At 43.1% G+C, this 12,937-nt stretch overlaps 1 protein-coding gene across 1 annotated transcript in view; it reads left to right on the plus strand.

Annotated features, from left to right (window-relative positions):
* Positions 1–280: 280 nt before the first annotated feature.
* Positions 281–12,937, plus strand: part of CEP57 (centrosomal protein 57) — a 28,668-nt gene continuing 16,011 nt past the window's right edge. The window contains exons 1-5 of the mRNA XM_032219935.1: positions 281–368; positions 5,924–6,080; positions 8,881–9,060; positions 11,183–11,304; positions 11,790–11,906. Coding sequence (XP_032075826.1) covers positions 339–368; positions 5,924–6,080; positions 8,881–9,060; positions 11,183–11,304; positions 11,790–11,906 — 606 coding nt within the window. The 5' untranslated portion in view covers positions 281–338. The remainder of the gene's footprint in view (positions 369–5,923; positions 6,081–8,880; positions 9,061–11,182; positions 11,305–11,789; positions 11,907–12,937) is intronic.

Below are 12,937 nucleotides of genomic sequence, written 5' to 3' on the forward strand. Positions count from 1 at the left end.
ACGTTCCCAGGAAATATAACTCCGAAAAATCCAGGTTGGGCTTAAGAAGCACCGCCTCTCAGTCCCATCGCCTACGCCTATTGGCTGTTTGTCGCGTCAATCACCGCCTCCACTGTGTGACGCAAGCGTGCCGTAAGAGGCAACGAGCCGGATGCGTTGGGAGGGGGGAGGAGGAGGAGGAGGAGGAGGAGGAGAGAAGGAGTCGCGTCGTGGTTGGCCGGTTGCTATGTCACTCAATAGAGCTACCTTGTTGACAGCTGGAAGGGCGGAGGGAGGAGGCGGAGCGAGGCTGCTGGCCTTAAAGGGACATACACCCGGCACGGCCGCTTTTTTACGACATGGCGGTAGCCGAGGCCCCTGAGCACACGGTGAGCCGGAGGGAGGCGAAGCCGCGGCGGCCCTGCTAGGAACCTTATCTTCAGTGTATGGGGGAGCACTCGCAGGCCGTCCGTCCCTCTGTGGAGGCCCGAGTGTACCTCCTCGGGGAGGGGGACAATAATTGCGCTCTGTACATGTCCAGAGGCGGCGTTTTTTCCGTTAGGCTGCTGTCTGTATTCCCTAACTTCGGGACTTTAACCTGTATTTTCTCTCCCTCTCCATGTAGCATGGACAGGTGGCTGAAGGGGGGGGGGTATAGTTAAAATGCGCCTTTATATATAACTATATAATAACTTTATATAACTGTATAATAACTATAGTTAAAATGTAGTTTTTATTTGATTGCTCATGCTTGAGATACACTATTTGTGTGTGTGGATAAGCTATTAGTGGCCTCAATTTAGATATGAGCATAAAAACCATTTAAATAAAATTGAGCTCAGTTTCTAAGGAAAAAATTGGCTTCTTTGGGGTGCTGCTTCTAGCCAACAACCTTGAGCATTTCCTGGTGGTCCCCCTTTCAAGGTCTCTGCAGTTTGGTTGACCCTGGCTCTTTTCAGACTCATCTTGGGCTGCAGGGAGATAGATAGCGAAAGAAAGAAGAGAATTTCGTTTGGGGCCTTGTCAGCAACAGGCAAGGATTGTCTGTGTGTGTGTGTATATATAAAGCAAATATAAATCCATTATACACACCCTTTGCCTGTTGCTGAGAAGGCCCCAAACCAAATTATCTTCTTTATCTATCTACCTTCCCTGCATGGATTTATATTCTATCTATCTGTATTTAGTGTGTGTGTGTGTGTTTGTTTGTTTGTATGTATGTATAGGATTAATTAAAAATCCATGATGGATCTGTCTGTCTATCATCTATCTATCTATCTATCTATCTATCTATCTATCTATCTATCATCTATCTATCTATCTATCTATCTATCTATCTATCTATCTATCTATCATCTATCGGATTTATTTATATTTCCTGAAAAGGTAACAATTTCTTTCTTGACATGAAGAGTCGCATGTTTACAGTATGTCCCAAAAGCACTTTTTCAAAAAAGTTGACTTTCTTTGTTTTGCTTTAAGACGTTTCGCTTCTCATCCAAGAAGCTTCCTCAGTTCTGAAGCTGAACTGAAGAAGTTTCTTGGATGAGAAGTGAAACGTTTCAAGGAAAACCAAAAAAAGTCCAGTTGCCTTTTGAAAAAGTTCCTTTAGACAACCGTGACCTGGATAACCGAGATTCTTTATAGAAGTTACTATATGTGTATTGTTGTTAGTTGTGAAGTTGTGTCCAACCCATCGTGACCCATGGACAACATTCCTTCAGGCCTTCCTGTCCTCTATCATCCTCTGGAGTCCATTTAAGCTCACACCTATTGCTTCGGTGACTCCATCCAGCCACCTCCTTCTCTGTCGTTCCCTTCTTTTGCCCTCAATCGTTCCCAGCATGAGGCTCTTCTCCAGGGAGTCCTTCCTTCTCATTAGGTGGCCAAAGAATTTGAGTTTCATCTTCAGGATCTGGCCTTCTCAAGAGCAGTCAGGGTTGATCTCCTCTCGGACTGACCAGTTTGATTGCCTTGCAGTCCAAGGAACTCACAGGACAGCACCATAGTTCAAAAGCCTCAATTCTTTGGCGCTCAGCCTTCCTTATAGTCCAACTTTCACCGCCATACATTACAACTGGGAAAACCGTAGCCTTGACTATACACACTTTTGTTAGCAGGTCGATGTCTCTGCTTTTTAGAATGCGGTCTAGTTTTGCCATAGCTTTCCTCCCCAGGAGCAAGTGTCTTTTAATTTCTTGGCTGTAGCCCCCATCTGCTGTGATCTTAGAGTCCAAGAAAATAAAATCTGTCACAACCTCCATTTCTTCTCCATCTGTTTGCAAGGAATTGAGAGGGCTGGTCTTAGTTTTCTTAATGTTGAGTTTCAAGCCAACTTTTGCACTCGCCTTCTTCACCTGCATCAAGAGGCTCTTTAGTTTCTCTTTACTTTCTGCCATTAGAGTGGTATCATCTGCATATCTGAGGTTTTTTATATTTCTCCCGGCACTCTTAATTCCAATTTGTAATTCATCCAGCCCCAACTTTTTCATGATATGTGTATATTTACTGTAATTCTAGAAATTTTAACAGCTGCCTGTTATATTAACTCCTATAAGATTGACTTATGCCGGTTTTGTTATTATTGGGAACAACATTTCTCAGAGAATTTCACCTCTTCCATTATGTTGGAAGGCTTTGGATTGTCTATCCACCCTCAAAAGACATGAGGTCTTCTTGGCATCAGGCAGCAAAATTTATTTTGTTCCAGCTATTTTTACCATTTTCTGTTCAATTTAAATTAACCAGCCTACGTAGTATTGTTTTATTTCCTTAGAATTGCCATATCCAGAGTGCAAATATTCTTGTGATTGGAAGATTACAAAATTTTATTTCTGTTTGTTATCCAGATTTCTTTAGTCCACAATCGTTTTTCTCTTTTATCTGTTCATTGCATTGCATTGCATTGCATTTCCTCTTTTTAAATGGTTTTAGAAACGTGTAATGTTTTTACAACATTTGTAGTCTGTCTGGAGAAGAGTGGTTTAAAAATGTAAATGTTTGTAATGGTTTATAAAATGTAGTGGCTGGGTTATCTCAACATGCAAAGCCGAAAATAAACAAAGCATATTATGGATTAGAGTAATATGTAAATATAGCATTACCACTGGCCTTCAGATAGTTTCAGATCTTGGCAGAATGTTTCCTAAACACTCTTTTGAGTGTTTTGAATCTCTATGGAAGGAAATACTGGTTTCCTCTCTTCCACAGTATTTTTGCAGGAGCTTGCAATTTAAAACGTAAAAAATAGAAATTTAGACATTGCAGCATTTTTATAATGTTTTAAAGAAGCATCTTGGGAGCTTTTAAGTACAGAGCATACTCTTTGGAGAGACAGAATAATTCTTCAGTTGCTACTTTAATAAAACCGTATTTAAACATTTTTGGAAATTCCATAGATGGTGTTTCTCAAATAATTCTATATGATTTATATATTCAGGGACAAATTTTAAAATATATTTAGAGTTGTGTTGAGTTGCTTAGGAATTGGGTGGTCCTAGAAGTCAAAGAGATACTTCTTTCAAATTAAATTAAATTCTTACTGACTTATATTAAAATTTGTGCGCTTGGGGCATTGAACTGACAATTGTATCTTATTATTTTCTTTGCATTGTCTCTGAACTTTTCAGAACTTGAGTGCTTTTGTTGAATACATAATTTTTACGAGTATCTCCAGTTTACTTACTATATTATACTTTTCCAGTTTAGAACAGTCCCGAGTGCTCCAAAAGAGTAACTTAATCACAATGTTGCATAGGAACCAGCTGAGAAAGGTATTTCAAATAAACATTTGTCACTTAATCTGGACCCAAGTTGTTCTGGGTGTGCAATACAGTAAGCCACAAAAGATTCATATCCCATCCCATGTCCCGTGGACTAAACCATTCAGGTAGGATGTGTAGGAGGCAGGAGAGAGAAGAAGAAATGATAATGAAAGCTGCATAACCAGAACCCTCCCTTGGCTGGACTGAATCCATTTTAGTCATGCTTATAGCCTCCTTTTGTGAAGTAACCCAAATATTGTTGATTATTTCCAAGTAGAAAGGTGGATAATATGGTTTTACATTATAAATATTTCATACCATCTGTCTTTCAAGGAGTCCAGTGATTGCTTGCTTTGCTTATTTATTGTATTATGTCACCTTTATTTTTTATAAATAAGGTGAAGAACATACCTAAATATTCCTTCTTCCTCCTATTTTATCCACAACAACCCTGTGGAGTGGGATGGGCTGACAAGAGGGAGTGGCCCAAAATCACCCTGCTTGCTTTCATGCCAAAATGGGACTAGATCTCACAATTTCTAGCCTGGTGCTTTAACCACTAGACCAAACTGGCTGAAATGTTACTCCCTCCTTCATGCCTCTTCAGTAAATGCTCAAGAGTATATTGAACTGCTCGCGAACAGTATCAGAGCTGCGCTCACTTACTGTATTTTTCGGAGTATAAGACGCACCAAGTTTTTGAAGAGGCAAATTAAAAAAAAAGTTTTTGCACTCAGCAGCCCTCCCAAAAACGGCCCGTTTTTTGCGAAAATGGGCCCATTTTTTGTCAAAGGGCATGCATAGCCTTTAGGAGACTTATAGAGTACTCCTGGGGGTTGGGGGGGGGGCGCAAATGAGCAAAAAACAGCCCATTTTTGCACATTTTTGCCCTCCCCAGCCCCTAGGAACACTCTATAAGCCTCCTAAAGGCTATGCACGGACATTTTTGCAAAGGGGGCGGGGTTTCGGAGGCCAAAAATGCTGTATTCAGTGTATAAGTCACACCCAGATTTTCTTTTTTGAGGGAAAAAAGTGTGTCTTACACTCTGAAAAATACAGTAATAAGCTTCATGCTGAATAAGGATTTAATTGCTCTTTGTGAGTCATCTACTTTTGCCTTCTTAGAAGAACATTCTTTGTGGCCAGCTGACCTGCCAGCGATGAGCCGATTCATTTAAAAAATGGCAGGCATTCTCTCTACCAGTACCTTTTTTTTAGCTGTATTAAACCTGCATTCTGATTTTCCACTGATTACTGCAGCTAGTGGAATACCCAAAGATGCTTTTTCAAGAGATGACTGGACTTTATGTTTTTCCTTGAAGACGTTTTGCTTCTCGTCCAAGAAGCTTCTTCAGCTCCTCAGTTCAGCTTCTTGGATAAGAAGTGACACATCTTCAAGGAAAAAGGAAGAAAGTCTAGTCGTCTCTTGAAAAAGCACCTTTGGGACAACCATGCTCTGGATGACTGAGAATCTCCATAGACAGTTTAGCTAGTGGAGTAGATAAGTATTATTAGATACTACAATTGGATATTTCATGAGGTTTGGATATTTCATGATAGTATCTGTTCATAACCTTGCTTTCAACTGCAGTGAATATCTGCTACTTGAAATTTTTACTTTATTTTTAATTTTTGCCCCATTCTATCCTTGGCATATGGCTGTGATGGCGAACCAATGGCACCTGTGGCACACAGAGCCATTTCTGAGGGCACATGAGGTGTTGCCTTGCCAGCTCCAACTGATTTTCGGCCTTGATTTTCGCCCGTTTTTCACCCTCCGAAGGCTTCAGGAAAGCCTCCTGAACCCTCCAGAGGGAGAAAAATGGCCCAACGGGCAAACTGGCTCAGGCCTTAATGGCCCATTGACGAAGGTGGATGGGGGCTGAGTTTCTGCCTCCCTTTTAGGGGAAATATTCTGCCCTTTTAATATTTCCTAAAATATCTCATTTTCCTAGGAGAGGGGCGGGTGCTAATTTCTGACACTCTGTCTCTGGCCTGCTGGAGTGTGACAGTAGCTGTTTTAGGGATTGATGATCCTTATCAACTCAACAGTGGTTTCTCTACTCAAACCATTACAGCCTTCTAAAGATTCAGCTTGTTCTCCTTTCTGTTATGAATGAGTGTGGGATAATATCTCCATATTTTTTCAAGGAGCTCAAAGAGTTTTAACTTGCTTTCAGGGCATTCTTCATGCGAGTCACACGTCGACATCCTACACAGATGGGTTTTCAGCAGTTTCCTTCTCCAAGTACCCCAGGCACAAACCATTCATTAATGCTGACCTATGCCGATCCCCCGCCAAGCCGGTAATTGCCTATCCAGAGAGTAACAGCAAAGGTAATATTTCTCCCCAGAGGAAATGGGCTGTCGGGAATAGCTTTTTTTAAAAAACTTCATATGTAATCCCGGTTCCAAACAATATATCATCTTGAAAATGGTATTATCTTTCTAGGCCTTGACGTGCACTTCCCTTCTGAAAAAGGGCTGTATGAAATTTGAAGAAAGCTGTGTGTTGCCTTGTGACGCAAACTAATAAAAAATTGTGGGCGTTTAGGAAATGCATTCAATAAATTTCACAGGCGCAGAATGGCAGCTTAGTTGTGTTTATCCACCAGAAAAACACAGTAGGCCTTGCCGGGTCCCTTCTTTGAGTGCCCTCCTGGTCTCAAATTTGCTTTCTCGATATCTCCTTCCCAAGTCCGAGTAACTGCATAATTTCTGAGCCTTTGAATCCTGGGTGTAATTAGAAGTTACAAAGAGTTAACACTCTCTCTTCATTCAGCCTGCAACCTCTCTCTTAGGAATGTCTTTGCATGACAGACTTCATGGCTTAAGCATCTGATATTACTGGTCACCTCAATCTTAAGGTAAAGGTTCCCCTCGTACATATGTGCTAGTCGTTCCTGACCCCTTTTATTAATTTTCTGTGAATTCTGCTCATTCACATCCAGCAAAGTCTTTCAAGGGAGGATTTACAGTCACAGACCTTTTCCAGCTTGGAGAGCTGCCAGGCCAATATCTGCAGAACTTGGCAAGGAGTCTCGGAGAGTCAGGAATCAATTAATCAAATTAATTGTCTCCTGCAAACTCCACTCCCCTTTCGCTCCCCTTTTATTTCCTCTGGAAGGGGCCATTCATCGTTCACCTGTGGTCTTACTCCCAAGTCGATTCCTATACTCTAGCTGTTCCTTTCGCCTGGCCACTCTGCACATGCGCACACTGGGAACAGGCTCCAGCTGTTCATCTGCCTCACTGATGTCTGACTCTGAAGGCAGCTGATAACTGGCATAAGGCTCTGGGCCCCTCTCTGCCTCCAACTCAGAGCCCTAATCAGAGCCTTCCCCAGACTCCAGGACTGGCCCATGTTCCTCCCCAACCTCCTCACTGTCCGAATCTGCTGCTTGCTCTGCTGTCCGCTGGCGGGCCACAACAGTTCTCTAATCCACTTGCGGGTCCTTCTATCTTGTCCTGTGATACCAAGTGTGTATCTTCCCATGGCTCTTTGCGCCCCTCTTCGCTTTTGTATCGATTGTGAGGTTCGTGTCCGTGTTTCAGCGGCGTATGTTAGAGCAGGTAGCACACACTGATTGAAAACTTTTCAGGTATAAGGGGGAGGTTGTTTTTGATTCATTCAGTCGAAAGAAAGAAATGCTGCTGTTTTCTCTTCCCTTAAAAGTCTTGACTGGTATTATATGCCTTAACTTCCCCTTTTGTCATAAAGCCTATAATTTATTTCTCCTCTTCAACTTGCTTTGACGGTTTGCAAGTCTCCATTTAGATGAGTTTCCTGGTCCCTAAGGAAGCAATGCAAATGTTCTACCAGTTATCATTTGCGCTGGAATCTAGTGGGAGGATCACATTTCCGCCTTTCTCTATTTCAAGTGCGTCCCTTGAGGGCCCCGAGTTCCAGGAAGCAGCATGGATTTTTTCATCCTTTACCCATTTGATCTGCTGTGAAGGGAGAGTAGCCTTTGAAATTATAGGTTCCTTACCTGGAAGCACTTGGGAATCTTTGAGCTACAAGTATACCCCAGGACATTAATTGCTTTTCCTTTTGGAGTGGCTGTTGATAACCCAATTAAAATAGGATTATGCAAGTAAGGTTCTCTCTGTTGGAGGCTGTAGAGGAAAAAAAAATGCTCCTGCTAATTATCACTGACAATTACTTCCTTGCAGCACTGCCAGTATGAAGAGCTGAAGTCATACTTTGTTTACAGCTCTCTCTGTTCCTCTTTAATTGCAGAGGCTCAGTGGCTGCTCTGGCAATCGTTGTTTGATATTAACTTTGTTATATTAGAAAGCATGCAACCTTTTTTTTTTTTTTTTAGCCTGAGAGATGGAACTCCTAAAAGTGGGCAAAAAAGGCTGGAGAAAAGCTGAAATAGAGAAAAATTTAGTATGCCGAATTACATTAAACTGATGAATTACTGTAATTATATCCCTCCATGTTTTTAATAATTTGTTCGTACTATAAAAGTTGAATGGTTTTAAATCATTTTTTCGAATGGGCCTTGTGAAATAAGTGAGACAAATGTGAAAAATATGTTTTATCCCAGGTCAGTGTTTTTCACTCAACCTGGCAACTCTAAGATGTGGGGATATCAAATCCCAGAATTCCCCAGCCTGTATTTTTGATAGTTTAATACTGTCCTTGACTTTTAGTTTTTGCTCTTATCGTCATCACCTGTATCCTACCCACTTGCTAATTGATGGATTTATCGTATTGCTTAGAGTATAAGACACACTTCCCTCCCTAAAAGAGGGTGAAAATTTGGGTGCATCTTATACACCAAATGTAGCCCTACCCGCTGGCCCCAATCCTTTGGCATCTGCCTCCCAGCAATTTGCCTTCTTACAGCAAACAGTGTACGACCAGTTTCAGCCATTAGCTGATGGTCAGCCATCAGTTGTTCAGGCTGCAGGGATTGCCATTGCCTATTGCCACCTATTCCCGCCTGAAACAGCTGATCATTGGGAGGCCCGTTGAAACTGAAATTGAAACTGAAATGTGCTGTTTGCTGCAAGGAGGCAAATTGCTGGGAGTCAGATCCGCCCCCCTGGTTTTCCTCCCCAAAAGCTAGGTGACTCAGGAACATCTTATACTCGGAAAAATACAGTAATTTAATTTATCTACCAGCTATATTCTCAGCTCTGAAGAACCTGCAGGAGAAAATACGGCGGCTGGAACTAGAAAGGGTCCAAGCGGAAGAGAATGTGAAAAACCTGACCAGGGAGACCTCAGATTACAAGAAAGTTCTAAGTGAGCAGTTGCTGGAAAAAGAACAATCGAAGTTGCAAGTGTTCAAGAAAAATGACGGTAAACAGACACATCTTCTTTGCTTGTCCACATTTAGAATGGTTACATGTACAAGGACAGGTATTGGCCGAGGCACGGGCATTTCCAGAAGTCATTTGCTGCACCTCTCCCAATTTTGGTTGCAATTGGCGTGCATAACAACCCTGTTATGCTGCTGTTGTTAGGTTGAATGGCTTCTATACATGCAGGCACCGTAGCTAAATAGGATCCCTGCATGGGACAGGATAGGAAGATGTTCTGTGTGCATGTGCTGTACACAAGCATCCTTTGCACATTATTGAACCTGTGGCTTGCATGTACAAATGAATGGCTGATGGATATGAAGCCATGGCCTTCCTGAAGTTTGAAAGGCAGTGTGTGTGTTTTCATAAGCTTCTCTATTTGAAAAGCATTTTTGGCTGCCCGAAGCCCTGCCACCCTTTGCAAAAATGGCCGTGCATAGGCTTTAGGAGGCTTCCAGAGTGTTCCTGTGGGCTGGGGAGGGAAAAAATGAGCAAAAATGGGCTGTTTTTTTGCTTGTTTTTGCCTCCCCAGCCCCCAGGAGCACTCTATAAGCCTCCTAAAGGTTATGCATGCCCTTTTTTTTGACAAAAAACGGGCCGTTTTGGGGAGGTCTGCAGAGTGCAAAAACTTTTTTTTTTATTTGCTTCTTCAAAATCTTGGTGCACCTTTTACTCTGAAAAATACAGTAGGTAAAAAAAGTTTATACTGTGAGTAATTTTGCATCGTGAAGAATACTTGTGCAATAGCTCAGTGCAATATTTGCAACCTATAGTCAAGTGATCTCTGATGGCATCTGATGCAGGTAAACAATAAGAATACGAAGATGTATGGCTGGTTGGTTCTTTTAGCCATAAAGATATCTTCATATTTATCAGGATGGCACAATGGGGTCCGATTGTTACATGACATTAATCAATCCCTGTCTTAAAAGTAGGAGGGGGAAGCAGCATTAAAAGAGAAATTGTTTAAAGGTGAACGTCGCTTTAAATTGCACAGAAACCTAACACTCATCCCAAAATAGGATCAGTAACTCTAATTTGGGAGCAGCTGGGGGCTTAAGTGATGTAAGGCACAATACCTATTTTGCTCTTAAAACTTTAGAAAAAGCATTAAACATTTTGGCCCTAAATATCTTGGGAAGGATCTGATTCCTACCAACTGCATTTACAAAGGAAATTCCACAGAAAGGGGCCAATTATCTTTCGGCAACTCTACTAATACTTTTTTTTTTAAAAACTGACAAATTTCTAAGGACCCCTGGGATAACATTGAGAATTACCACGATGAAAATATACTGTTCAGGAAAGCTGCAGCTAGAATTGACTGTTCTCTGATTGTATAGCCACAGCACCTTCTGGAACTAGATTGTGTAGTCCAGTTCCAAAAGCAGCCTAGCTACCATGATGCCCAGTTGTGCCAGGGTTGCTGGCAGGCCTCCCCATCAGGTTGCCATTAATCAGCCTTTGGCCAAGGCAAATATGTGATCAGATTGGGCAGCACTGTGATCTCTACTCTTCTGTTCCACCTGGAGTCTGACTAGTCTGAGCACCTTGGATAGTAGATGTAAAGTAGCATATGTCTGCGGGATATCCCTGGATGCATACTTCTTATTTTTGACACATCATTGGATGTTTGAGTTGAGAGTGGTGCAGTGCGGTGGCCTGGAGGTGGAGCTCTCGCCTCACAATCAGGAGGCTTTGAGTTCAATCCTAGGTAGAGGCAGAAATTTCTCTCTCTGGGCACAGCGAGAATATATCTGGTGAACAAACCTCTGCATTGGCGACAGGAAGGGCATCCGGCCATTAAAACACTCTGCTAGCTCCTTTCTGTCACCCAGAGTCCACCCCACAAGGGATTATGGGGTCGTTAAATGATGATGATTGGATGTTCGAGTTGGATATTCCTCCTGCTCTTTTCACGTACTGGCTTCAAAGAGCCAATTCTGTAGCTAAAATGCAGCCATTGGAATAGTCTTGTTGAGGCCCATTCAGCGTTGGTTCTGGACCTCCTCGTCCCTTTGTTTGAAAACAGTAACTTTTAAAGGGAAGATTTGCAGCAACCAATTGATCTAGTTCATGTTAGTTTTCTTCTCTGTTTTCTTTTGCTGTGCTGCCTACAGAGTTGGCAGCACAACTGACAGCAGCCGAGACTCGCTGTGTACTTCTGGAGAAACAGCTGGAATACATGAAGGAAATGATAGCGCAGGCAGAACTTGAAAAGACGACCGTCCTGGAGAAACAGGTACCTGGGCTTTTTTAGTTCTAGGGATAGAGTTTGTGTTTGGTCTAGTACCATGAGGGCGAGCTCTCTGCGGGCACGCGAGCCGTCACCCAGCTAAGCTCCCCTGCGCATGCGTGCATGCCTCCTGCCAGACAGCTGCTTTTCGAGTCTCTGCTGCACATGAGGGAAACCCGTGCACATGCATAGCGGGTGGGCAGGTCATGTGTGAATACATCTGGGTGGGTGGGTGTTATGCACGGGCAGGGGGTGCGGGGTGCCCCCCCCCCCCCCGTGCCCCATTTTTTGGTTTCAGGAGGCTTCAGGGAAGCCTGCTAGGCCCAAAACGGGGCGTGGGAGAGTTACGCGCATGCGCGGGGAGCGCAAGGCGGCGTATGTGCCCCCCCTTTTGTGACTTCAAGTGGCATGATGCAATTTAACGGGGCCCCCTCTTTCTTCTCCACAACACACAGAAGTGTTTAGTTTTCCTCCTCTTTTTTTTTCCCCAGGCCACCTTGGAAAAGGAGAAGATCGTTGATCATTCCCATGTGAAGTCGAAGTTGGAGAGGTTGGATCTGCTTGAGAAAGAATACACGCGGCTGACTTCAATGCAGTCTCATGCAGAGGTGAGATCCCGGGGTTATGTTCATTGTGAATCGCAAGATCAGTACTAATGTAATCCTCTGCCTTTTATCAAATGTTCAGTTTTGGTAATAGAATTCGGTATATTGGCCTTCTCAACCTAGGCACCCACAAGATGCACTGAATAACTTAGAATTCTCCATCTAGCAAATTCAGTGCGGAGAATTGTGTGAGTTTACAACTATACATATCACGACAGTTCTATAGACTTTAAAACAAAGATATAAAAAAACTAATACAAGCTAAGAAACACATAAAGTGGACAAGTGCAGAGAAAAATAAAACATAACGATATTGTATTTTTCAGAGTATAAGACGCTCTGGAGTATAAGACGCACCTTAGTTTTTGGGGAGGAAAATAAGAAAAAAAAATTCTTCCTCTGCCTACCAGCAGCCATTGGTATTCATCTGGCTAGCGTCCTTAGCAAACAGCCTGGTCAGCTTCAGCACATTAGCCTGATTCAGCACGAGCAGCTGATTGGCGGGTGGATCGGCCTCCCGGAATGCCCCCAATCAGCTGTTCCCAGAGGTGAACTTTAGCAACAGGTTTGCTGATTGCGAGCACATGTGCGCGCGCACTCACTATTCTCACATGCGCCTCATTGGTGCAGATATGCAGCTTCAAATATGCCGCTGATCATCGCAGGGCACTCCAATGAGTGCAGCAGGCGAAGCGCAGAACTGGTCCGAGAAGGCAGCAGCTGTTCCGGGTTGCCATTTTGGCCCCTGCCTTTGCTTTTTCACCCTCCGAAAGCTCCGTTGGAGAGGACGCACGGCAGAGGTGGGTTCCTACCAGTTCGCACCAGTTCGGTAGAACCGGTTCGTCAAATCTACCGAACCGGTTAGAAGAGGTTCCACCAGTGGGCCTGGAAAGCAGGCCACACCTACAGAAGAGGTTCCAAAAAATTTTGAAACCCACCACTAATACACACACACACACACACACACACACACAGACAGACAGACAGACAGACAGACTCACACAGAGAGAGAAAGAGAAAGAAAGGAAGAAAGA

Source organism: Thamnophis elegans, chromosome 6 (genome assembly GCF_009769535.1).
Source record: "Thamnophis elegans isolate rThaEle1 chromosome 6, rThaEle1.pri, whole genome shotgun sequence".
Taxonomy (NCBI): domain Eukaryota; kingdom Metazoa; phylum Chordata; class Lepidosauria; order Squamata; family Colubridae; genus Thamnophis; species Thamnophis elegans.